General features: G+C 36.2%; 1 protein-coding gene across 1 annotated transcript; it reads left to right on the top strand.

Annotated features, from left to right (window-relative positions):
- The first annotated feature begins 1 nt into the window (after position 1).
- SAV1 (salvador family WW domain containing protein 1) lies at positions 2-27,755 on the top strand. Its single transcript, XM_038544677.1, is given in 6 exon segments — positions 2-452; positions 3,776-4,219; positions 16,468-16,738; positions 19,989-20,132; positions 26,383-26,521; positions 26,523-27,755. Coding segments are annotated over 6 exon segments (1,155 nt in total). The 5' UTR covers positions 2-358; the 3' UTR covers positions 26,586-27,755.
- The last annotated feature ends 139 nt before the right edge of the window (positions 27,756-27,894 follow it).

Here is a 27,894-nt window from a genome sequence, read left to right as displayed (position 1 = left end):
CGGCGGCGGCGGCGGCTGAGGCGGCGGCGGTAGCGGTTACTAGGCGGCCCGCGGCGGACCATGGCCCTGGCCGGGCGTTTCTGGCCTCTGCTCACGGTGTCCTCGGGCAGCCTCGCGGAGCGAGTACATTTCCGAGAAGGAACTGACAAGCGACTGAGTTGCGGCCGGCGCGCTTAGCGCCCCGAACATGCGGCAGTCCCTGCTGGCGACCCCGGGCTGCGGAGAGGCGGCGGCGGCGGCGGCGGCTCGGGAGGGAAGGAGGCGGCGGCGCCGGCGGAGGTGGCGGCGAGGCCGGCCGGCGCCCTTCGCGGAGCCCTAAGGAGGCTGCTTGGCGCCGCTTGGAGCCTCGTCGACAAGGATGCTGTCCCGAAAGAAAACCAAAAACGAAGTGTCCAAGCCCGCCGAGGTGCAGGGGAAGTACGTGAAGAAGGAGACGTCGCCTCTGCTGCGGAGTGAGTGTCGGGTGGGGCGCATCCACACCTGGCCCGACGCGGCTCCCCGGGGCTTTTCTTTCTTGTCGGTCTCTGTGAAATACTTTTTTTTTTTTTTTTTAATTGTATTGTGCCTGAAGTGGTGGTCATTGTTTGAAAGCCGATAAAGTGTAAGAAACTTAGAGGAGCCCCTCCCCCGTGGGCCTCCCTAAAAATAACAAACTTTCCCGTCCCTCCCTCCCCGCCCCGCCCCCCCCCCGTGCCCCGCAAGGGCAGCGTGGTGTTTCGTTTTGATTACTAGAAGAGGTTGTTTCGGAAACAATTAGATGGAGGATTCCCTGATGCTATAGGGGTGAAAGTGATTAGACTGGGGCACACTTTTTCCTCTTTGTAGATACCTCGGGATAGGGCTTATGTTTGCAAACATTTCGGATGTCACTCATCCGTGCTGGAAGTTGTACATACTCGGGTAGAATTCTTTTGCTGGTTGCAGACGTGAGGAGGTGACAGTTGGCCGTCACTGTTGTAGCCGCTATCCAAAGTTTCATCAGTCTTAGGAGTGGAGAAGCCAAAACTCGTGTGTGTCTGGCTGGCTATTTTCGTGAGAATTGCTACAAATACCACCCCCTTCCCCGACTCCCCCCCCCCCCCCAAAAAAGGCGAAGTATGCAAAAATGATTTCTATCGTACTTTAGGAGAAATTGACAAAAGTTTTTTTTTTTTTTTTAACTCTAATAGTTTTGTTTCTCTGCCTCCCCGCCATACTTTTCAATTTACGCATTTGACTCTGCTTTTTCAGCTGAATCTTTGGAATTTTTAATTCTTGCTTGTGTATTCAGACATTTGTGAGGTCAGGAACTAGTATTTTGTTCATACTGCATAGTGGGCACTTTGTGTAAGTGCCCATCTTGGAAGCTCCTACTGACCATTGTGACTTAAGCATTACCTCATTCTGTAATTGGGAAAGTTGTTCATAGAAGTATTTACCCGAGATCACACAGAAAGGTGTGGAGAGCATTTTTTTTTTTTTTAAGATTTTACTTATTTATTCATGAGAGAGACAGAAAGAGAGGGAGAGACCTAGGCAGAGGGAGAAGATTGGGACCTGAGCTGAAGGCAGACGCTCAATCCCTGAGCCATCCAGGCATCCCGAGAGCATTTTTTTTCCTTTCTTTTTTGTTTTTTTGTTTTTTAGGGTTTAAAATTTTTTTTTAAATTTAAAAAATGTTTTTATTGGAGTTCGATTTGTCAACATATAGCATATCACCCAGTGCTCATCCTGTCAAGTGCCCCCCTCAGTGCCCATCACTCGTATGTTTTTAAAATAATAACTACATCATCAGCCTTAGAGATTTATCCGTTTATTTGCAATGCTTTCTTAAAGAACAAAAAGATCAGTGGGTACATCAGTAACCGGAAAATTGATTTTTAAAAAAATTTATTTAAGTAATCTCTACACAGAGTGGGGCTCGAACTCAGGACCCTGAGATCAAGAGCTGTTCGTTCTTCCTACTAGGCCAGCTAGGGATCCCTGTGAAAATTGATTTCTTTTTAAATTAAATTAAATTTGTTTGTTAAAGATTTTATTTATTGATACATGAGAGACAGAGAGAGGCAGAGGCACAGGCAGAGGGAAAGCAGGCTTCTCAAGGGGAGCCTGATGTGGGACTCAATTCTGGGTCTCCAGTACCATGCCCTGAGCTGAAAGGCAGATGCTCAACCACTGAGCCACCCAGGCATCCCAATTTCTTTTTTTTAAAGATTTATTTACTTATTTTAGAGGGAGAGAGCCCAAGTCAGCCCGAGCAGGAGGAGGGGCTGGGGTGGGAGGGGGGGAGAGAGAGAGAGAGTGAGAGAGAAGTAGACTCCCCTGAGCTCGGATCTGGATAGGGTACTTGATCTCACGATCCTGAGATCACAGCCTGAGCTGAAGTCTAGGGTCAGACGCTTAACTGACTGAGCTACCGAGGCATCCCTGAAAATTGATTTTTAAACCTTTTTTTATTTGCTTATTTTTCAGTTACATATGTTCTTAGGTTTTCAGCTAAATTTATGATAGCTTTTAATTTGCTGCAAATAAAGTTTATTAAACATTACTTAAAATCATGAACTATGTTAGCCATACTTTATTATTTTTTTTAAAGATTCCTTTATTTGAAAGAGCAGGAGTTGGGGCAGAGGGAGAGGGAGAGAGAGAATCTCAGGCTTACTTCCCACTGAGTGTGGAGCCCCAAGTGGGGCTCTGTCTCAGGACCCATGAGATCATGACCTGAGCCAAAACTAAGAGTCCGGACCATCCTTACCTGACTGAACCACCCAGGCACCCCATATTAGCTATACTTTAAAGCAAATAAGTTCATATGGTATTTTGTTTTTGTTTTAATTTCATCGAGTTTTGAGACTTGTTTATTTGGATATTTTTGTCTAGAGTTAGCTTCTGAAGCTTTTTAATAATCAGTGTTCTCTTATATTCTTTCCTTAATAAACGAATGCAACAGTTTCCAAATCTAGTTTTTTAATGTTATAAAGTTATTTGCTTTGTAACCTGTCCTATCTAAGCCACTTAAGTTCTGTATTCAGAAGTACTGTATCCTGAAGGCCATTGTTCTACTGTTATCTTCTGTTTTGAATGATAATTACTTGTTCTTAAGAGAGCCAGTTTTAGGCTTGGCATTTTTGAATGGATTCAACATTTATGTGCCTCTTTGAAATGAGATCTTTTTTTTTAATTTTCATAGCTAAATTTCTTACTTTCTAGCTTTTGATTAACTAGTACTACATAATTCTGAGAGGAAACCAGATTAATTATTTTAAAGTCTTTTTAAAGAAATCTACCTTTACATGTTTGGGAGTAGCATTATGTTCTGTTTATATTTTTGAAATTATGATTGGGGTTGTAAAAGGATTTTTGGGAATTTTAAAAATGAAGTAAAATCAACAAACAAAGAATAATCTTAAATTATGTTGGTAACTGTGTATCTGTTAAATTATTTTCTATTTTCACACATTTATTCATGAGTATTAACCATAATTAAGCTTACTGACATTTCATATGTATGGTGGTGTGCAGAATACACTTGATTCTGACTGAGTTTACACCTATCCCATTCATACAAATTATAAATTTGAGTGGGAAAATATCGGCCTTAATTTTAAAATATCTAAGCACTATCTTAAATCAGTATTTGCCTAAGTCCATTGAAATTTTTCATTTTGGGGTAATAGATATAAATGAACAACTTTTGAAAAGTGTGGTTATTACTTACTCAAGTGATCATTTTACAACTTTTGAGAAGTGTGGTTATTACTTACTCAAGTGATCATTTTACTCTGTTTTATTGTAGATCTCATGCCTTCATTTATTCGGCATGGTCCAACAATTCCAAGACGAACTGATATCTGTCTGCCAGACTCAAGTCCTAATGCCTTTTCAGCTTCTGGAGATGGAATAGTTTCAAGAAACCAGAGTTTCCTTAGAACTCCAATTCAAAGAACACCTCATGAAATAATGAGAAGAGAAAGCAACAGATTATCTGCACCTTCTTATCTTGCCAGGAGTCTAGCAGATGTCCCTAGGGAGTATGGCTCTTCTCAATCATTTTTAACAGAAATTAATTTTGCTGTTGAAAATGGAGACTCTGGTTCCCGATATTATTTTTCAGATAATTATTTTGATGGTCAGAGAAGGCGCCCACTTGGAGATCGTGCACATGAAGACTATAGATATTATGAATACAACCATGATCTCTTCCAAAGAATGCCACAGAATCAGGGGAGACATGCTTCAGGTAACTTAAATTTATGAATTCTACATTAGTTTAGATTTATTAAAAATTAAAAAGATGCTCTTCTCTGGATTTTCTTGGGAACCCAACAGACACTCCTAGAAAAATACTTTTCCATTTTGCCAGTTTTGTTAAGCCAGCTTGCAAATAATTAGTAATCTATGTTGAGTGAAAGAATAAAAGTTGGTACTTACCTGAAGGCTGTGTAGACTGTTAACACTATGAAACCTTGAAAACCCAGAGAATTTAATGTCTATAGTTGGATTAAATCTAGGTTTAAGTTTGGTAGAATGGGAAGAGTTTCAAAGAACCTGGAGTCAGACCTGAGAAAGGAAAGGTGGAGAGGAAGAATTTGGTGTGGTAAAGATAACATGGGCAACTGCATCATTCCTCAGCTACAGCCTGTACTGTTTCTCTTAACAAAGCTGCTTTCCCAGGTGAATAATTATTTCCCAGATTGGTTAAAAAAAAAACTTACTGTCAAATGGTTAGGTTAATTGTGTGTTAATTCTGTCTTTTTGGAACAAAAATATTAGCCATATAATTTTTTAAAATGTGTTTTCCATATTTGCTAACTTGAGGATACTTGTACAACAACCAGAAAAGGTAGGAGAAACGCACAATTCTACTTTATTCCTAAAGTACTGAATTACACTAGATAAACTGAAGCAAGCTGAAAATTAAACTTTTTTATCTGATAGTTTTTTTCCTGGTAAGTTGCAGGCTTTAAATCTTGGCAGAATAAAAATAAATACAAGAGACACTTTTTAACCTACGAAATTTCAAGCAAGATGACTTAAAAATAGTTTGGAGTGGTGCCTCTGTGGCTCAGTCTGTCAAAAGTGTATGACTCCTAATTTCGGCTCCAGTTATGATCTCAGGGTGGTGAGATTGAGCCCAGCATCAGGCTCCATGCTGGGTGTGTAGCCTGGTTAAGATTCTCTCTCTCTCCTCTCTCTTTCACAACCACCACCACCAAACAAACAGTTTGGAGCAGGAATGTAGAAAACATTCATTTAGTATTTTTTTTAGCAGAGGAAGAGGGAAAGAGAAAATCTTAAGCAGGCTCCATGCCCAATGTGTCCCGACACAGGGCTTGATATCAACCCTGAGATCATGACCTGAACTGAAATCCAGTCAGATGCTTAACTGACTGAGCCATGCAGGTGCCCTTATTCATTTAGTAATAACAGACAATTTATGTGTCCAGCATTTTCTCTGACTTACTGGTATCTTACTTGGGGAACAAAACCAATATATGCACAGTAGAACAGTTGTTATACTCTGTGGTACTGACTGTAAGTACAATAGGGAGTCAGAAGAGAGATCAGGGTAGGCTGGAAGAGGTAGGACTTGAACTGTGATTGAGCTTGGACTTTAGGTTAACAGGGCAGAGGAAAGGCAGTTTAGATAGAAAATTTGGAATAGCCCAGTGAAGACAGAGTAGGCATGTAAATCCAAGGAACTATGTAGTTCTGCCAATAATGAAGAAAGAAGATGTGAGGTAGGATGGATATTTGTAATCCAACAACATGCTGAAGGATTTAAACTTGAGTCAAACAGCGCCATTGCAGATTTCAAAAAGACAAGTCATTTTATGAAAGAGTTTAAAGATTACTAGTTGTACTCAGATAGATTGCTAGAGAAAAAATGACTGCAGGTAACAGTGGTATTGAAGAGGAAAGGGCAAGTCTTTGATGCTTTTAAGGGTAAAAGACTTAATTATGGGTTTAGGAGAAGTAAATCACTTGAGTTTTGAAAATCGAGGGATGATAAAGAATGATTGGTAAGAACAGCTTATTTTGTGAGAGCTGACATTGTAATTTCATTGGGACATGGAAGAGGAGAGGTTTTCTAGGCATATAGAAATGAGCATGGATGAGTGTCTTTCTGTTTTTTAGATTTTTTTTTTTTTAATTTTTATTTATTTATGATATTCACAGAGAGAGAAAGAGAGAGATGCAGAGACATAGGCAGAGGGAGAAGCAGGCTCCATGCACCGGGAGCCCGACGTGGGATTCGATCCCGGGTCTCCAGGATCGCGCCCTGGGCCAAAGGCAGGCGCCGAACCGCTGCGCCACCCAGGGATCCCTGTTTTTTAGATTTTTTATAAAGTAATCACCCAGCATGGGGCTCGAACTCACAACCCTGAAATCAGGAGTTGCATAGTCCACCAACTTAGCCAGCCAGGGACCCCAGTGCCTTTTTGTTTTTTAAAGAACATCTTGGTTAAAGGATTAGATAGTTGCATACTTTGATGTTTATTTTGTTTGTTTGTTTTTTTTTTTTTTTTAATGCCAACTTATTTATTTTTTTTTTTTTTAATTTTTTATTTATTCAGAGAGACACAGAGAGAGAGAGAGGCAGAGACACAGGCAGAGGGAGAAGCAGGCTCCATGCACTGGGAGCCTGATGTGGGATTCGATCCCGGGTCTCCAGGATCGCGCCCTGGGCCAAAGGCAGGCGCCAAACCGCTGCGCCACCCAGGGATCCCTATTTTGTTTGTTTCTAATATCAAATAGTTTTAAACCTCAGAAATGATTTCTTACCTAACCAAAATAGTAAGTTTTTAAAAATAAACTCATGTTTTAGCGGAATAGCTGCTTACTGTAGAAAATTTTCAAAAAGCAGAAAAGCTAAGGGAAAGTGCCCAGCAGGCCAGATATTCTTCATATTTCAGTTATTTCCTTCATCTTTTTCTTTTTTTTAAAAAGGTTTTATTTATTCATGAGAGACACGGAGAGAAAGAGACTAGGAGAGTGAGAAGCAGACTCCCTGCAGGGAGCCCGATGCGGGACTTGATTCCAGGACCCCGGGATCCTGCCCTAAGCCAAAAGGCAGATAGATGCTCAGCCACTTAGCCACCCACGCTTCACTCCTTCATCTTTTTTTATGGCCTTCTTTTATTTCTTTTCTTTTTTACATTGTTGTGATTATATTCTGTACAGTTTCATATTCCTGCTTTTTACTTGAATGAATTTCTTAATGTTATACACTATTTATGAGTAGTTTCATTGACTCCATAATCTTCCATTAGGTGCATGTTGGAGGTTGTTATTTAAAATGTTAATGAGGACCTGACCTGTGCTGCAAACATTTAGAAAGAGGAGAAGTGGGATACATCTGCATTGATGGGACTTGGCCACATATGGAATATGAAGAGATGAGGAAGAGAGAAGATTCAGATAGGATTAGCATAGCACTTGACTGCATAAATGGTTGACTAAGTGAATGAATCCAGAGATTTCAAGTCTGGAGTCTTAGGCGGTTTTGGGGGCTGAGGGGTAGGAGGAATAATAGCTTGTAACAGTTTGTTTACCATGAATACAGATTGTTCTTCACACTAACTTTTATCATGTGCATTTACATTACAAACATCACTGAGAGTTCATAACAGTTTTCTGCCTAAATGAAAGTATGAAGAATAAATAATACCAAGTTAAAACATTGTTTTAAAATTCTGATTCACAAAGTATCATTGAGGAAATACTGCAAGAACTAAATTTCTACTGATCCTCTCTTGGTGGCAGCCTGACATAGGTTTTATAAGTTTAATGACAGACTTCAAAATAACTTTGCAATCATAAGTTAGAAATAAAATACAATTGGATACTTTTTAAAATCAAAGAATGTCATTTTAGGGGCTCAGTGGTTGAGCATCTGCCTTTGGCTTGCATGGTGATCCCGGGGTCCTGGGATCGAGTTCTACATCAGGCTCCCCGCAGGGAGCCAGCTTCTCCCTCTGCCTGTCTCTACCTCTGTCTCTCTCATGAATAAATAAATAAAATCTTTAAAAAAATAAAAAAGAATGTCATTAAAAAAGATTAGTGTTTGTTAGAGCAGTGATAATGTGCTTGAGAAATTTCACTTAATAGGATTAATTTATATCAGGGCAATAAGATTTCATGTTTTACCTTTTAGAAAAAAAGTTTTTCTTTGAAGGAGTTTGAAGGACGTCAGGGAAGAATTAATAACCGGTTACTAACCAAGCAGAAAAGCCTAACAGCTGTCTTTTCCAGAAGGAAAAATCTGAATATGAAACAATAGCTGGAAGTTTCTTGAATTCATCTTAAAAAGACTTGAAACTTACCATATTTTCAGAATTAATACTGAAGAGAGTTCAAGGAATTATAGTGAATGGGAAGGAGAAAGTAAGTTTGTGGGAGGGTAAAGATGTGCTCTAGACAGATTGATTTTCACAACCTTTAAGTTTTGATGGTTGTTACTAATGTAGTAAACATTAAGAAAGTATGGAAGAAAAGAGTTTGATAATGACTTGATTCCAATTACTTGGACGTTAAGGAAATGCCTTCTCTTAAGAGTTAACTTTATTTTATTGTATTTGGCAGCAGCTAAAAATAGGTCATATAATATCTCAGGGGGTTTCAGGACCTAGCAAGTTCTAGGTTTAGCTATGAAATCTGACCTTTAACATTTTGGTCAATGTACTTACTGGGCAGGCACCTACTCTTTGTGCTAAAGGAAGGAATTCTGCTGTTAACAGGAAGTCTTCAGCTGGAATACTAAAGGCAGAATGAATTCCTTTGTTTTAGTTCTATACAGTTTTAAGTAACAGACTTTTAAAACTTTTATTTTTGAAGATAACTAAAGGAATCAAGTTACCAAAATCAAACTGAGCAGTGTCAGCTTTAACCAGAAACACTGAAGCTATGTTTACTCCAGGAACTACATCAATATTTAATGAACCCAGAATTATCTTTGAGAAGGGGTTAATAATCTTTAGGGACACAACATTATTTGTAATTATTTTGCAGAGGGGGAGAAAAGGTAGGTTTCTTTAGATCTCTTTATCAGCATCTTGAATGTAACTAGGGCTATGATGTTCAGCATTTATTATTACCCTGAAGCTTGTGGATCTTCATTAGAGTTCCGGATTCCATTTTATTCTCTGTAGCCGCTACAAAATAAGTAAACCAGAATTTTTGAGCTTTGTCTCTAAGAGCAGGTTTTACAGATATCTCCCTGGTTGTATGAGATTAAATTCTTTGGAGACATATCTAGTAAAGTCTTGGTGTAGAGACAAAATAGTACTTACTTTATCCTTATGTTTGGGAAATCATATCTTTAGCTTATGAATGTATTACTTTATACAAATGGAAGGAATTTGTGTAGTTAATCCCTACAAATGAAAGTTACTTTGAGGATTATGAATGCCACTCATTCTTTTCTGGGACTAACTGAAATAATGGAAAACTAATTTTTTCCCCCTGTATCTCAGAAACAAGTTCTTATTTTTCCACTGATTGAATTCAAAATTGGTAGATAGCTTTTTATTAGCAGCATTCTTTTCTTTGGGGAATTACAGTTGATCTTTTGTTTGTTGATTACATTATTAGTAATAAATTTGTCTTTTGACTGTATATCAATTCTGTGGCTTTAGAAATAACTTGAACCTTTGTTTCCTCATCTGTAAATTGGTAGTGATACTACTACTGATAGAACTATTTTAAATACGAAATCATACATTTGGAAAAGGGCCAGGGACAGAGGAGATACTCGTAATTGTTAGTGCTTGTGTCCTTTATAAAAGTGTTATGTGGTCGTCTATGCTTTTTCCAGATTTGGCATGTTTGGCGATTGAAGTTTCAACTTTCTGAACTTAGAGCAGAGGTCTCTTGTATTAGAGCTTGGTGTCGCTTTTTTCCCCTGTCTTCTAGACCTGTTTTATTTCTAGGAATGTTTTGCTTTAAATCTTATTTATAGTCTTTTTGTACTGTATATTCTTCTCTCAGTAGGTTTTATTTTATATTTTATTTTATTTTATTTTAATTTTTATTTATTTATGATAGTCACAGAGAGAGAGAGAGGCAGAGACACAGGCAGAGGGAGAAGCAGGCTCCATGCACCGGGAACCCGACGTGGGATTCGATCCCGGGTCTCCGGGATCGCGCCCTGGGCCAAAGGCAGGCGCCAAACCGCTGCGCCACTCAGGGATCCCTCTCAGTAGGTTTTATAAAATTATCCCAAATAGTTTGAAAAAAAAATTGGTGCACGTGGCACCTTCAGAAAGTATAGGCAGAGTGTATTATGGAAAGGTTAGGAATCATTGTTTTACCTGGCATTGGTAAACCTGAGGACGTTGTTTGAAACTTTGAGGACATCTTGGCTCCCTTATCAAATTGTTGAGGTTTAATTCTGAAAAATAAGAGTTTCTACAAAGGTCTTTATGTTTCCTCTAAATATGAATTTCGTATTTATCACAGTTTAAATCTAGTGTTTAGTACCTAATATTGTTTAAATGTACAGGTATATGTGTTTCTAGATTCAGGTAAGTTCAGTATATGGAAATTTGGATTTTCTCAGCAGATGAATAAAATTGTCACAACTTTTTTGTTTTTTTTAAAGATTTTATTTGTTTGTTCATCAGATACACAGAGAGAGGCAGAGACATAGGCAGAGGGAGAAGCAGGCTCCCTGTGGAGAGTCTGATGCAGGGCTTCATCCCAGGATCCTGGGATCACAACTTGAGCCAAAGGCATATGCTTAACCACTGAGCCACCCAGGCATCCCTTTATCCCTTGTTCCTTTTCTTATAAGGACACCAGTCATATTGGACTAGAGCCCCATCCTAACAGTCTCATTTAACCTTCATTACCTCTTTAAAGGCTCAGTCTCCAAATACAGTCACAATCTTTTTTTTTTTTTTTTAAGACTTTATTTATTTATTCATGAGAGACAGAGAGAGAGAGAGAGAGCCAGAGACAGAGATACAGGCAGAGGGAGAAGCAGGCTCCATGCAGGAAGCCCGACATGGGACTCGATCCCAGGACTCTGGAACCATGCCCTGAGCTAAAGGCAGACGTTCAATTGCTAAGCCACCCAGGCCTCTCCAGTCACAACCTTAATAATCTCTAAGCTTGTACAGTTCTTATTACTTTATTGCTATTTACTATAAGAGCTTTTGCTTTAAAAAATGCTGTATTTAGAAATCTGTCGATGTATTTCCAGTAGGACCTCTGCTGGCCAAAAAGTTAATGGTTCTTATGAATAACTCCGTATGAGTACAGTGAATTGACTATAATTTTTTTTTAATTGCTGTCCTTGGTTGTGGCCAGTAGTGCAACAGTTTTCATGATGGAAGTATGAGAACACGTAAACCCATTGCAGCTTTAAAATGTAATTTTAGGGACGCTTGGGTGGCTCAGCGGTTGAGCATCTGCCTTCGGCTCGGGTCATGATACCAGAATCCTGGGATCAAGTTCCATACTGGGCACCCTGCACGGAGCCTGCTTCTCCCTCAGCCTGTGTCTCTACCTCTCTGTGTCTCTCATGAATAAATAAATAAAATCTTTAAAAAAAATAAATAAAATGTAATTTTGAAGTTATTTGCTATATGCAATGTGTCTTTGGTACTTTGGCTTATTTCTTTTTTGCTTAAACATTTTTTCTTTAAGTACAGAAATTGCTTCAGCTACACTTATTAAATAACACTTCAGTTGCTGTTTGACAGGAGCCAAGATCAGTTTCACCAAAAGGCTTGTTAGCTTTGTTTTGTTCTATATTTCCCATATGTTTTAGAAATACATATTTTTCCTCTCAAAGGATACTATGGTTGTGTTTATTTTCTTTCTTGCATTTTTCTTTTTGTCAGAATAGTTCATAGATGATGTATACATTCTACTGTATCACTTCCAGAGACACATTCTATTACATCAGTTCCAAAGGCATATAACCACAAATTTCTTTTGGATACTACAATTCATTCATGATGGGATCAGATGTCAGCACAGTTCATTCATCAAGAAGTTCTCCATCAGCCTTTTACCTGTTGATATGGCAGCCATGAATGATAATTGGCTAGATCTAGTATTTCATTAGTGCTGCAAATGGTGATATTCTAATTCTGTCATTTCTTCTCTATTAGTTGGAATTCTATAATGAATTAGCTCTTACCAGTTATTTGGTTGCTATTCATATAAGAAAGGATAAATACTAAATCTTTCCCTTTATTTATTATTTTTTAGAATAATGAATTGGCACCCTATCTCCAAAGGTGAACAGTGAATTTTCATGCTTAGTATCTATGAACTCAAGAATTTTTTTTTTTAATTTAACTACAAGCTTTATTTGGATTTCACCAGTTTTTTTCATTAATGTCAGTTTTCTGTGCCAGGATCCAATCAGTACAACATTACGTTTAGCTGTATTTCCTTAATGTTCTTTGGTCTATGACAGTTACTTCATCTTTCCTTGTTTTTCATAACCTTGGTAGTTTTTTTTTTTTAACCTTGGTAGTTTTGAGGAATACTTGTCATATTTTGTAAACTGTCTTTCATTTTAGATTTTGTCCCATGTTTTTCGTATGCTTAGACTGAGTTTTTGTTTATACCACAGAGGTGAAATATTCTCATCATGTCAAATATAGGGAGATACATGATATGCATATGACGTTATTGTTGATATTAACATTCATACTTTGTTAAGATTTGCTAGATTTCTCCATCATAACAAACACTGAATGTTTGTTTTTCCAGTTTTGTCTTCATCTTTATTCCTTTCCTGAGCACAGGTTTTATCTCTGTTGCCTTACCATCTTATCTTTTGGGTTCTTGCTTTTTTTTTTTGTGGTCTTCCTTCAAGGAGTTGATTGCTTCCTTTTTCTCTTTTAGTTAATGGGAGAATATCTAGTTGCATTTTTTCTTTGCTTTGGAACATTTTTTTGGCTGTTCTTTTAATAAATTTGTACCTTTTTACAGAACTCTTAAAATTTTCCTTACAGGTTGATGTTGTGCTGTTCATATTATATGTATTAAGTAAATTTAGTTTTCCTTTGCCAATTATTTGAAATCACCTCCTATGATTGCTGGAGAAGGTGGAGAATTGTGGAGGGACAAGGAGAAGTTACCAGAATTGTTTTTCACAGTGCTTGCTTCTTTCTTTCTTTCTTTCTTTCTCTTTCTTCTTTCTTTCTTTCTTTCTTTCTTTCTTTCTTTCTTTCTTTCTTTCTTTCTCTTTCTTTCTTTCTTTCTTTCTTTCTCTTTCTTTCTTTCTTTCTTTCTTTTCTTTTCTTTTCTTTCTTTCTTTTCTTTTCTTTCTTTTCTTTCTTTTCTTTTCTTTCTTTTCTTTCTTTTCTTTTCTTCTTTCTCTCTCTCTCTTCTCTTCTCTTTTCTTTTCTTTTCTTTTCTTTTTCTTTTCTTTTCTTTCTTCTTTCAAGATTTTATTTATTTATTCATGAGAGACACAGAGAGAAAGAGAGGCAGAGACACAGGCAGAGGGAGAAGCAGGCTCCTCATGGGGAGCCCAATGCGGGACTCGATCCCAGGTCTCCAGGGTCACGCCCTGGGCTGAAGGCGGTGCTAAACCACTGAGCCACCTGGGCTGCCCTCTTCACTTCTTTCTTTCTTTCTTTTTTTTTCTCTTCACTTCTTTCTTAATGTTCTTGTTCTATCTGACATGTTTTTGGCAATTCTTACATGTATATTGAGTCTGAATGTTATACCTCTTCCTTTTTTTTAATTGAAGTTTTTATCAAGATAATTGTACATTCATATGCAGGTGTAAGAAATAATGCAGAGAGATCCCCTGTACACTTTACAACAACAAGGAAAAACTCATACTGAGCTCAATCTGTGTCATTAACCTGTGGACACAAACTAAATAAATCTTGGAGTCCGGAGTGATTAACTATCCACAGTTATTATATAAGAATAAAACTGTGCAGCCAGGCTATTCTTTTTTCCCCCAAATAACATACAGTAAACTTAAGTGGTTTTTTTCTTTAAGGTACAGAGTTCTATGAATTTTAGATCTATGTAGTGCCAGCACCATTAGTTTTTAGAATGTTTCCATCACCCGTCACTCCTAAAAATACCTCATTGCTGTCCCTTTGTAGTTAGTCCCCACCCCACTCCTAATTCCTAGCAACCACAACTTTATGTCCTAGCACTTTTGCCTTTGCAGTTATTTCATATTAATGGAATCATACAATTTACAGCCATTTGAGTCTGTCTTTCTTTCTTTCTTTCTTTCTTTCTTTCTCTTTTCTTTCTTTCTTTCTTTTTCTTTCTTTCTTTCTTTCTTTCTTTCTTTCTTTCTTTCTTTCTTTCTTTCTTTCTTTCAAGATTTTTAAAAAAAATTTGTGTATTCACGAGAGACACAGAGAGAGAGAGAAGAGAAAGAGAGGCAGAGACACAGGCAGAGGGAGAAGCAGGCTCCATGCAGAGTAGCCTGGCTCCTTTCACTCAGCATAATGCCTCTGAGATTTATCCATTCCATGTTGTTGCATGTATTTGTTAAGTAGTTCAAAAACTTTTTACAGTAGATTCCACTGTATAATTGTACTAGTTTATTCTCTTGAAAGACCTGTGGGTTATTTCTGTTTTCAACACTGTAAACATCCCCATACAGGTTTTTGTGTGAAGAAGCATTTTTATTTGTCTAGGTTAAATATTTGAGAACAATTGTTACATCATGTGAAAAACGTATATTTAACTTGGTGTAAGACCTTGAAGTGTTTTCCAGAGTGGCTGAAGTATTTTCTTGTATGTTTCTACCAGCATTGTATGAGAATTTCACTTGCTCCAGTCCTTATCACAACTTGTCAGATATTTTTTCTTTTTTGACCATTCTCATAGATGTGTATGTCCTCTCATTGTGGTTTTAATTTGCAGGTTTTTTTTTTTTTTTTAGCGATTTCCCTGATGGTTAATATGATTTGAGCATTTTTTATCTTCTCGTTTACTATCAAATATCTTCTTTGAAGTGCCTGTTCAAATCTTTTGCCCATTAAAAAAACTATTTTCCTAATGTCGAGTTTTGAGAGTTCTTTATAAATTCCAGATTAAAGTCCTTTGTCTTATATGTGATTTGTAAATATTTTCTCCCAGTCTGTAGCTTCATTTTTTTTCTCTTAACAATGTCATTCATAGAGCAAACATTTTTAAGTTGATGAGGTCCAGTTTGCCAGTATTTTTGTTTCATGGATTATACTTTCAGCATCATGGTTAAGACCTGTCTAATGAAAGGTCATGAAAATTTATCCACCTTTTTCTTTTAAAAGGTTTATAGTTTTTATGTTTTACATTTAGATATAGGATCCATCTTAAGTTCATTTTTATAGAAAATGGAAGGTATAGTTTGTGATTAATTTTTTTGCATATGGAACATCCATATATTCCAGTGGTTCCAACACCATTTGTTGAAAAAACTACATTTTTTTCTATCTAATTACCTTTTCACCTTTTTAAAAATTGATTATGTATATGTAGGCATATTTTAGGATTCTTTGTTCTATTGATCTGTCTGGCCTTTTGGCCAATACCATAGTGTCTTGATTATGGAAAGTCTTAAAATCATGTAGAATGAGGGGCACCTGGCTGGCTCAGTTGGTAGAAATCATATGACTCTTGATCTTGGGGTCATGAGTTCATATTTAAAAAAATCAGGTAGCATGAATCCTCCTACTTTTATCCTTATTTAAAAATTTTTTTTTTTGGCTTCTCTAGTTCTTTTGCCTTTCATATACATTTAAGAGCTTACCTATTTCTGTCTGTATCTCCAAAACTCCTGCTGGAATTTTGATTGGAATTATCTTAAATTTAAAGGTCATTTCAGGAAGAATTGGCATCTTAACTATGTTGAGTCTTCCAATCCATTAACATGGTAGGTTGTCTTTCAGTTCTTTCATTAGTGTTTTGTAGTTTTCAGCATACAGATTCTACACATATTTTGTTGTCTGTATTTTGTTATTTTATATGTAAGCATTTGATTTTTTTGAGCTATAATAAGTGGTATAATTTTTTCCAGTTGTTATTAGTATATGCATATTTAATTTTTATATGTTGACCTTATATGCTGCTAATGGTTCTGGGGAACAGCTAGATTATATTTAAGAAATTATAAACCAGGCCCAACTTTACAAGTTTATTTTTGCTGTTTTAGGTGAAATGTCAAATCTTAAATCTTTAATGAGGTGAAATTTTTCCTTTCTTTTCTTTAAGCAGTATACATACTTAGTAGCCTTGCTAATAGTTAAATGTTTGTATAGCCTGATGATAGAGGCATCAACCAAAACTAATTTCAAAGAGGGAGTCTAGTTCCTTCCTCTTTTTGTAATTAAATTTTAGTAATACTGGCTAGTTTTATGAAAATTCTTACTTATAATTACAAAATCATGAATTTTAACAGAAGAGTACAGTTAGGATAATTAATTTTATAACTGTTTCTTGGATGGCATATTTTTAAGCTTTGAATTATTGTTCTATTTCTTCTTTTTCTGTTTTCCTCCTCAGGTATTGGGAGAGTTGCTGCTACATCTTTAGGAAATTTAACTAACCATGGTTCTGAAGATTTACCTCTTCCTCCCGGCTGGTCTGTGGACTGGACAATGAGAGGGAGAAAATATTTCATAGATCACAACACAAATACAACTCATTGGAGCCATCCACTTGAGCGAGAAGGACTTCCTCCAGGATGGGAGCGAGTTGAGTCATCAGAATTTGGAACCTATTATGTAGATCACACAAATAAGAAGGCTCAATATAGGCATCCCTGTGCTCCTAGGTATAGTATCACCTTTATTTTCAAATTTTTGTTTTGAGATTGTCTAATGTTAGACTTTGAACTCATATTTTCATCTAAGAGAAAGGCACCCTGAGGTTTGATATTTGAAAGCTTTATTTTTCAAAGTTTATGATATTTTTCTTTGAATTTATATTTGGTAATGATTTTAATAATTAAAAACTTATAAAACAGCCTCAGAAAACATGATGAGTACTCTTATGATCCGTTTCTGCTCTAATATGCCAGTGTTTTTATTGTAGATACCCAGAAATTTAAACAATTAAAACATCTGTCTCTTTCCATTTAAATTTCTATAAATTTAGACCTCACTCCTAATGTGTCCAAATACACTTCTGAATTACAACATCTTGCTGTTTTATTCAATTTCTGACTTTTTATGTTGTTTCTTACCTTGCCAGGCAAGAAAGTGAAAATTGGAACTGCAAAATATCCCAGATCTGTTTAACAAATGTAGCCAATGATCCTTTGGGCTTATCAATAGGTCTCATTTATGGCCAAACTTTTAGCCCTGTGTATATTTGTAGCCAGCTGTCATATGTAGCTATTTAGCACTTGAAAGATGATTAATCCAAATTGAGTTGTGCTGTATGTAAATGTAAAATACACACTGGAATTCAAAGTACATTAAAAAGGTAATTAATTTAGTCATGACATTACAAATATTTCCTTTTAACTACCTCTGAGCCATAAGATTTAAAATGGATAGAATATCATCAGCATGTTGATAGATGTTCCTTAGTATTATCTAGCATAATATAGATCTTTGGTTATAGCAGACTTTTCCATTTTTTAGAACCATTAAAATTATTAAGAAAATACACTGTAGGGATGCCTAGTGGCTCAGTGGTTGAGTATCTGCCTTGGCCTGAGGTCATGATCCTGGGGTCCTAGGATCCAGTCCTGCATCAGGCTCCCCACAGGCTCCCCTGCTTTTCCCTCTGCTTGTGTCTCTGCTTCTATCTCTGTGTGTCTCATGAAAGAATAAATAAAATCTTTGGAAAAAAAAAAAAAGAAAATACACTGTAATATTATCACCTAGAAAACTAAGCTTTATCATTATTGTGTTGTTTCAGTTTTACATATTTGGGTTTATTAATTCAACTTTAAAAAGTTTTTTTTTTTTCCCCCGTGATTCCATTTAATGATAGTGTATATTGAACAACTGAAATTGTTGTCCCTTCAAAAGAATCAAACCAGCTCGGCCTGTGTTGGGCTCTAGTCCCTTTGGCTGGGCTCTAAACCATTTCAGACAAGCTGCTCTCCTCCCTGGCCTCTATTTTCAGGCTTGTGACATGGGAGTAATAGGGAGAGTCCCCCTCCTACCTGATCACAATTCCCACCCAAGGACAGGAATGAGTTCCACTTAATCCTGCTGTGTCCCAGCATCCAACACACAGACAGGCACATAGTGGGAGTGCAGCCAGATGTTTGTGGATAAAGAATGATGGAAAATGCAAAAAGGAAAAAAAAAGAACCAAACATGATTACAAATTGCTGTCACCAGGTGCAGAACACTTTGTGGTCCAGACAATCAGATTGGAGAGTATATTGAGCTGACTTTTCTGTTTATCATCAGTAACCTTACATATTATGGAACTGTTAGAGTTTACAAAGCATTTTCACAATTTGCTTCTCTTAGCAGTTCTGTAGGCATTAAACAGGAGAGAATAAATACTTTTCTTAAGCTCATATAAGATAGTATTAAAGTAACTTTTTGATTGTCTCTTATGCTACTCCTTATACAGAACACTTATTAGTTCATTTACTGTTGAGAATAGTCATCTTTGGTAGAATTTATTCCAGTTTTATAAATAAGTGGAGTAAACAGTTTTGCCCACATTCATATAACTTGAGGGATTGCCAAACTGAAGTTAAAACTCTCCAGACATATCTGACCTCAAAGCTTCAGTTCTTTCCCACTCCCCAGTTGTGCTATCAAAGGATATTTCAGGAGTGCCTGGGTGGTTAGGCAGGGTCCTGGGATCAAGCCTGCTTCTCCCTCTCCCTGTGTGTTCACTCTATCTGTCAAATAAATAAAATCTTTTTAAAAATGGAGGAGGGGACATTTCACTTTGTACCTACTTATGAAACAAGAGGTAAAGATAAAATTCATTGTCATTTGGACATTGATCTTTAAATTGTTAATCACAGTCTGATACTTTCTTTAATCGTAGTTTAGTACTGCAATGACCTTTTCTGACATACACATAAATATGGATATTTGGAGCAGTCTGTTCCAGTTTTGTCTCCTATTCTGGAATAGATCATTTTGGCCTTCCAAATTTCAGTCTTTAGGCTTCAAGTGATTCAGTGCTTTTTCCTTAGCATTTTCTCATATAACAACTCCCTCCCCACCTTGGTGTTCTTTCTGTCCCACCAGCTAGGCCATTAGAACTAATTAAAGCATGATCTGGTTTGGTTTTTCTCTGTGATTTAAAATAGGTTCTAATCAACTCTAAATCCCATATGTTCTCATAAATTGGTAAAAGCAGAAAATAGTTGATGTGGATATCTCAAGCTTAGTTGTTACTCCTACTTGTATAGATATTCCAAAGCTTCCTTTGAGCCTAAAGGAGGAAGAAAGTAGCCATTCTCATTTTGAGAGAAATTACTTATCTTTCCAGTATAAATTTATAGCTAGTTATAACTAGTTATTACTGAAAATTATTTTAGTGTTAAGCCTTGGTATAAAGGTTATAATTTAGCTCCAAATTTTTTATAGCTTCCTTTTAAGTTCCTTAAAAAGAATAAATACCAGACAAGAAATCTCTTAAGGATATGTAAAGATTTGGGGCACCTGTGTGGCTCAGTTGGTTAAGCCTCTGACTTCAGCTCAGGTCATAATCTCAGGGTCCTGGGATTAAGCCCCCATTTTGGGCTCCTGCTCAGTGGGGAGTCTGTTTGTCCCTCTCCGTCTGCCCCTCTTCCCACCTGTGCTGTCTCTCTCAAATAAACAAAATCCTTAAAAAAATTTGTAAAGATTTAGCTTAGGTTTATACCACTAATGATCTACTAGTTTCCAAGAGAAGGTGGATTTTACTTCACCTTCTGGTGTGGTAAAAAACAAAAACAAAAAAACACCAGACCTTTATGTTTTTTAGGTGGTAGAAGGAATTCAGTTTGGGCAAGAGGCATATCGAAAAACTTTTAAATATTAATTTGTTCTTTACAATTTCTTGTTTAGATTTAGAGTGTTTATCCTAATAAATGTCAATTCTTTTTTTCTTAGCGTACCTAGGTATGACCAACCCCCTCCTGTCACATATCAGCCACAGCAAACTGAAAGAAATCAGTCCCTTCTGGTACCTGCAAATCCATATCATACTGCAGAAATTCCTGACTGGCTTCAGGTTTATGCTCGAGCCCCTGTGAAGTAAGTGAATTTACAGTATAATTTTGTTGAGTGGTGAGTGGAGCCTGAATGGAGTCTCCAGGCTGTTTAACCCACATGGCACTGTTTTTTTCTTTTGATCATATTGGGCTTCTAAGTAATATTTTAATTGAGGAAGGACTATCACATTTTATAATGTTTGAAAATCATTGACTAGGAATGTAAGTTCTGCGAACATTTATTCGTTTTCTTTGTATGCAAACCTGTGTTATAGTAGTAGCTTACATTCTCATAGGGGAGATTAACTTCTAAATAAGTGGTCTTGTGATAAAAGTAAGGACCCAGGGAAATCCTAGGTACAAAAATGAAACAGCAGGAGACACAGGGGTGTTGAGGAAATAATATAAGTAGTGGCCGCAGGTTCTGGGATATGATGATTTGAGTTCTCAAACTGTTTTTAGCTGTTAATCCTGCACAGAATGCTTAACTTCGTTTTGTTTTCTATAAATTGGGGATAGGAATAGTGCCTACTCTTAAGGTTATTAAGAATTGAGTAAAATAGTGTATATAAAGTATTTTTATAACAATATCTTGTACATTAAAAGAGCTTAGTAAAGATGATGATGATGATTACTGGGAGGTAGAGGTATAGAATAATGGTCAAGATCACTCAGGAAGGAAACTGTCTGATTTCTGGCTCCATCACCTGCATACTGAATGGCCTTGGGCAAGTCACTGAACTTAGATTTAAGTCTTTTTCTTTCCTCTACTGAACTATGGGAGAATAAATGATCACGCATTTTAAAGCACATTGGCATGGTAGCTGCCTTGCATTAGCACTTTTTGTATAAAGTTTCTTGTTTATAATTAGTGGACCAAGGAAAGCTGCACTGAAGAAGAAAATATGTGGGCTAGTTTTTAAAGATGCCTGTGAATTTGCCAGGCTCTTGAGGATATTTATTAGGTGCCATAGTAGGAACTATTCTTGAAATTTAATCATACATAAATGACATCTGCCACAAAGAGCTTCTCTCTCTCCTGAAATAGAAGTAGATACTCAGATCAATAACCCAGCATGATAAGGATTAGTAACACTGGTCAATACAGACTGTCATGACTTCAGAAAAAAGGGTTTTTGAAAGTGAATGGTTATTGATTATCCAGTGCTGCTTTTGTATATCTTACAATGCTAAACTTTCACATGTTACCTCATATAATCTTTCTAAAACCCATTTTACAGGTTAAAAAACGGATGCTTTATCTCTGCTAAGATCATACAACTATTAAGTGATAGATTTCAGACCTCCAGTTTCAAAGATCATGCTCTTAATTTGTCATTAACAATTCTTATTTAATAATTACTATATACTGAGTAGCTATTAAATTCTTGTTATACTTGCTAGGCATTTCATATATAATTGCATGTACATTTTAACAACTCTGTAAGGCAACATTTAGTTCCTAGTTTTTGCGGCCTCACTCTTTATTTCCTTTTTGTATCTCAGAAACCAAAATTAACAGCATAAAATAGCTAAGAGTTTTAGAGAGCTTAAGATGATTGGACAGTGAATTTGGGAAAAAAGTTAAATCTCTATAAAAGGAATGTAAAATCTTTCATATATACTTTTTTGAAATAGTAACTCTTTTCCATAGTTTTCAACGGTGATCATTAAAATAAAATTTGTAAGGGATTAAGCCAACTCTGATCTAAATTTTTATCATATTATTATGTATTTACCAACCCTGTATGTGTGTGCACATGTGCACACGCTTATGCATGCATATGTTTATGCCTTTAGCCTAAAGATTCTAGAAGTTATTTTTCTAAATAACTGGCTGATTTTTCTAATAAATGTCTTAAAGCCATTTGTTTTTATTAGCTTCTTTTCAGGCTTTTAATTTGAATAGTTGGTTACCTCAAGGATATGTCTTATAATTATTTGATGATTCTGCTCGTTTAGGCCAGATTAACATTTGTATAAAATTAAGGGTCATTTACTGTGAATTATTTAATTTTTGGCCAACATAAACATTCTTCTCAGTCTCCAAATTCACAGCTGTTAATCCGTGGTCTGATGTGGAGACGAACCATCTTCCAGGGTTGTAGTCTAAAAGCATTGGTTCTTTTTTTCCCCTCTAACTCAAATTTAAGCCTTGAGAATGTAATTTTTAAAAATATTTTAATTATAGGTATTATTTGCAAGATATAAACAGTGCTTTTCTAATGTTTGGTTTTAGTTTATTTGAAATTAGGTACACATTTATCTGTAGAGGTTTAGCTTAGCTTGGTGTCTGGGCTAACCCTGCTGCAGCCTCTTTTATCTCATCCTATTCATCCAGGATAGGAATGGAATAAGGAATGATGGCAGATGGACTTTTCTTCCCTTTTCCCCCCCGCTCTTCTTTCACTATTGATACCACTTGACCTACCAGTGTAGAGCCTTTGTTCATACGCTGATTTTATGTCATATAGAATATGTCTTTATATTTTCCTTAAGTTTGGAAGAATATATGCCCAACTGTTGCATTTTTTTTATTTCTGGAGGGTTGATAAGATTGAGGAGAATTATCCTTTCTACTTTATAGTCATCATTAGGGAGAAATAATATAAAAAGCATTCATTTTGGGGGGAAAAGAACATACTTAAATGGAATTCCTTGCTGAGAGTCTGAGAAACAGACTCTCAAAGATTATAGCCCTTTCAGTCTGGTTCTGTGAGCTAGCTATAAAACTTGAGGAAATAACCGACTTAGTTTTTTTCCAAATAGATCAGGACTGTCTCAGAAGGCCAAACTGGAACAAGAGAGCAAGTACTTCTTTACTGCTTAAAAACTTAAAATGAGAGGTTTAGGAACCTGTTGCTTTTAGTTGGTCCAAAATTTTTGCCCCTAAAGAAGATGGAAATGGTTGATATTGTTCTGTCAACAAAGAAAGAGCTGTTATCTATAAGTAGATACTGAAGAATCATTTACTTAACAAAAGGAGGGGTTTTAGTAAAAAAAAAAAAAAAAAGACCAGTGTTTTTTCCTTTTGTTAAACAATTGCCAATTTTCTGACTTCCTGAAATTTTAAAATTCTAGATCTAGTAGTAACTTACCAAAACATTTTTTGCATGTACTTCCAGAACTTAGATTATGTTCTAAATTTTTATTTGTGAATTTAAGTTATGTTTCTGACTGCTCCCAAAAGTCTGTAATGTATCATACAATTGTAATCAAGCTGAACTACAGAGTAAACGATAAGGTTAGTATATAACAGGAAAGAGAACATCAGGATCATACTTACTTTCCGTTTATTCCTCATGGGCACACACCCCAACACCAGTCCACAATAGTACTTGTGGCACGGATTGTATTTTATTCCTATGGCTTGGCAGTCCTGCAGTGTCATCATTGCCCCAGCTCTGGGTGAAGGTACAAAGGAAGAGTGGGCACACTGTTACAGAGGACAGGCACAGGGAAGGGACTTAGGCTGGCTTGTGATACCTAGAGCTTGAAATAGCAGCACTTTTTTGGCTCCTTAGAGTGTGAACATATTTTTTGGTAGGATTATAGCAATTGATGTTTGCATATATGGGTTATTTATAAGTAGAATACTGCCGTAGGAAAAAACAACAAAAATGATACAATAAGCATAGGCTACTGAAGTAGTGTACAGCCTATATTCTGAATGATTTCCCTGTGTGTGTGTGTGTATGTATATTTTTTAAGATTTTATTTGAGTGTGCATGTGAGCTCATGAGTGGGGAGGGGAGAGGGAGAAGTAGACGTAGACTGAGCAGGGAGCCCAACAGCGCTCAATCCCAGGACCCTGAGATGATGACTTGATCCTAAGGCAGATTCCTAACCAACTGAGCCACCCAGGCACCCCACCTGTATGTATTCTTTTAGATATTATTTATTGGAGAGAGAGAGAGAGCAAGAGCACACGTGGTGGTGGGAGGAACAGAGGACAAGGGAGACAAGCAGATTCCCCATGGAGCAGAGAGCCCAACTTGGGGCTCAGTCCCAAGACCCTGAGATCAGGATCTGAGCCGAAATCAAGAGTTCAACAATGCTTAACCAGCTGAGCCACCCAAGTGCCCTACCTGTGTATTTAAACCATAAGTGACTAAAATTAAACATAGGGAATTAGATGATTTGGCTAGTTAAGAAGAATCAGAATTTTCTATTTTTCCTAAAAAACAAAAAAGCATATTGGGAAGTATTTATATGAGAAGGGAAGTAACTCCATAGAAGCAGCAGGGGGCAAGATTTTGGAATGCAAATTGGCACACTGCATACTTTTCTCATCTGTTCTTCTGGAATGCTTTTTCTTCTCAAATGATTTTCTGTAATTATTCTGATTTTGTTGCTTCTACCCTTAATCCTATTTTTGATGCTAAATGCTGTGATTGGGAAGTCAGAAAATTGTCTGAAGCTTTTTTTTTTTCCTTTTTTTAAAACTTGAATGTTTATACAGAATGATTCTCATATCTTAAAACAAGTATGATATTTACCAATTTATTCTTCCTTTTTTCCTTGCTAGAAAGTACACAGATGATAAGTGAGCGTTAATGTTCTTATAGAAGTTCAGCTGGCATGAATTTAAGCATCTTGAATCAATAGACATCGCTAAAATTACCCTTTAGCTAGGTAGTTCTGACTGTAGAGGATTAAGGTTTTCTGCTAGGAATTATGAGTTTGATTCAAACAAATAAGATCTTAAGCTACATGAATGGCAGAGGTAACAACTGTTACTTCATAGAGGCTTAATATTTCTTATAGTATCTAATTTATGTTGGAGTTTCTCACTAAAGAGAATATAAAGCTTTCCACCAAGTATACCTATTAGATTTGCAGCACTCAGGTAATTAAGTGGGTAAATTTGGGATCCAACAAGATCTGTTTACCTTGTGGTTCTGCATATTATGCTCCTGGCATTCCTGGTTACATGTACCCAAGTTGTACAGAAATTTAAGTGTGCCAAACAGTCTGTGGTTCATACTGACCACTCATTATTTGTTTACTGTTTCCCTTTTTAAAAACCTTTTAGAGGGTACCTGGATGCCTCAGTGGTTGAGTGTCTGCCTTGGGCTGAGGTCATGATCCCGGGGTCCTGGGATCAATTCCCACATCCGGTTCCCAACAGGGAAGCTGCTTCTCCCTCTACCTAGGTCTCTGCTTCTCTCTGTCTCTCATGAATGAATAAATATTAGAGGATCCTTTTAGAATAATATATTAAATGAATTACCAAAGGATCCTTAGGTGGAAATATTGTGATTATTAAAAATAAATTTACTAGAATTTACAATCAAAGCTTCCCATTATATCTGTTCTGCAATGTGATTTGAGAAGTGTCACTTCATATGATACAGGTATATGACCTGCTGTAGTTCAAGTTCTTTATCTAATCTCAACATTCAAAACTATTACTCTGAAGTAATTTGGTCCACAACTCTGCCTTTCTCATTTCTTGGTCACTAAACAATTTTGCAAGAAATATATAGCCCCATTCGGTTTCAGTTTTTTCATTTGTAAAATGGAAAAATTGGATCTGAGTGATGTCTTTAGGTCTTTCAATTCAATGTAGATTACTACTTTTTGTTGCTTACTTCCCTCTTGGTATGGGATCTTGGTATGGGAAGGAGGACTAAAAGGCCTGAGGTATATGTAAATACAATCCAACAGGAGTCTTTCCCACATATTTCTATAATCTACTAACTCTCATTTTGAAAAGAACTTATTCTTCCCTTTCTGCTTGAGTTTTTCTCTTTTAATACTGTATACTCAACCTCAGGAAAAGAGCCCATGAATGAATGGTTGGTCTTCATTCCACTTTTAGTTCCTTGTTTGCTATTGTGAACAGCATTCCTCAGGAAGCTCTATCAACGGTAATAACACAAGTGACTTTGCCCGTTTTTGTGTATTATCTTCAGGCATTTGTGGTCTAAAGCATTTTTAAGTTCCTGGTAAATTTTAGGTGAATTTATGAATAGCATAAAATATGTGTTCTTCTGAAATTATAGAACCACAGTGGTTTGAAATCTGTGTCTACTGTTGTCTAACGTTAACAGAAAAATTGATAAATTGGTATTTTTTAACTTAAATCAATATGAAGTAGTATCAGTTTTCTCCTCTCCCTTAAAAAATAGTATATTTAACTAAGTTAACAACTCAGTTATTTTTAATTAAAGCTTATGGTTTGTTTAGATATAATAAAGTTGATCTTTATAAAAATAGACGAGTTTGTTTCTATAAATACATATTTATGTATGTGTTGTGAACATATGCATGATTATGTTTTAAAACAGATATGACCACATTCTGAAGTGGGAACTCTTCCAGCTGGCTGACCTGGATACATACCAGGGAATGCTAAAGTTGCTTTTCATGAAAGAACTGGAACAGATTGTTAAAATGTATGAAGCCTACAGACAGGCTCTTCTCACCGGAGTTGGAAAACCGCAAGCAGAGACAGCAGTGGTATGCCCAGCAACATGGCAAGAATTTTTAAAAAATAAAATTTAGGTTTTTAAGGGCTTTAAAATATTTTCACAGAAAACTGCAAACAAGAACTTTGGTTAATAAAGGCAGCTTTTTGGAAATTATAAAATTCTAATTTTACATATATTTTGTTATTAAAAATATTTTATTGAGCAAAAAAAATGATTATCATTTTAAGAGCCAACATAGCAAACACTTCTAAATGTAATATAGAAACTGCTTTGAATATTCTGTGGAGATAAATGCAGCAAGAAATGTCTCATTATAACCAGATATTAAATAGGAAATGATCACTTGGTAAGCAGTACCCTTTTTAAAAAAGAGAGAACCTATGCAGTATTTAAAAAAAGAAGTGTACTGCTTTAATGGGGAATATTGTCTGGAATCAGATGGTTTAAATGTTACCATTGTGTAGTTCCAAACACAAAATGGGATTTGGGACCTTAATTGTGATACATTTATACATGTAATATATAGAGTTCCTTCCCAAAACGTAAAAACCCTTTTTAAACATGTTGAGAACATATTTTTGGGTATGAAAAGGTAAAGGGCCTGTAATCTTTCAGGAATAAATTTAGGCATAAAGCCGTAGCCTGTATGGAAAAGATGTGTACAGCACTCAAAGTTGCTATTATTTCCTAACTTTTGACTAGGGCTCTTACAGCATTTAGGAGCATGGCTCTAATGAGACAGTGGAGGGTTCCTGACAGCATATAAACACTGCCATCCCAACAGATTGGGTTGAGCTGCCAAAAATGACAATCAGGGATTCATTAAGATATCTTGGTCATTAAATTGATTTTACATATTTTTTTATCTTTTAAGAATTTGTCACAACTTTAAAACCCATCATTTCCTTCCCAGTGTTTTCCTTTTAATAGTTAAGATATTGTTCATAATTAGTGCAGTACATTTGATTATAGAAAAATTTATGGCACTTTTAGCCTTTATATAAGTCTCTAGGATTCTGTGAATTTCAACATTAATTGAAGTAGCTATTCAGTTATATTTACATGTGTTGTAATTATGTAAATATACTTTTAGTTTAGGTAATCTTCCAAAATTACAAAGCACTCCCAGTTAGTCACCAGTGAGTTTGAATTGATAAAATGTTAAAAATGTTAAATGTTTGATTTTATATAACAAGCTTATTATTAAATATATTTTTGTGGAAACTAAACGTGTCATGTTTGAATCCATGTTTTTACATACTGCCAAAAATATTTGATTTTTCCATACAGAAAGTCCAAAAGCAAAGGAAGCAGTATAATGAAAGAGATATTGAAAAAATGAAAATAACCAGTAGAATTTCATCAGTT

The sequence above is a fragment of the Canis lupus genome, chromosome 8, assembly GCF_011100685.1.
Source record: "Canis lupus familiaris isolate Mischka breed German Shepherd chromosome 8, alternate assembly UU_Cfam_GSD_1.0, whole genome shotgun sequence".
NCBI lineage: Eukaryota > Metazoa > Chordata > Mammalia > Carnivora > Canidae > Canis > Canis lupus.
This window is presented reverse-complemented; position numbering and strand designations above follow the sequence as displayed.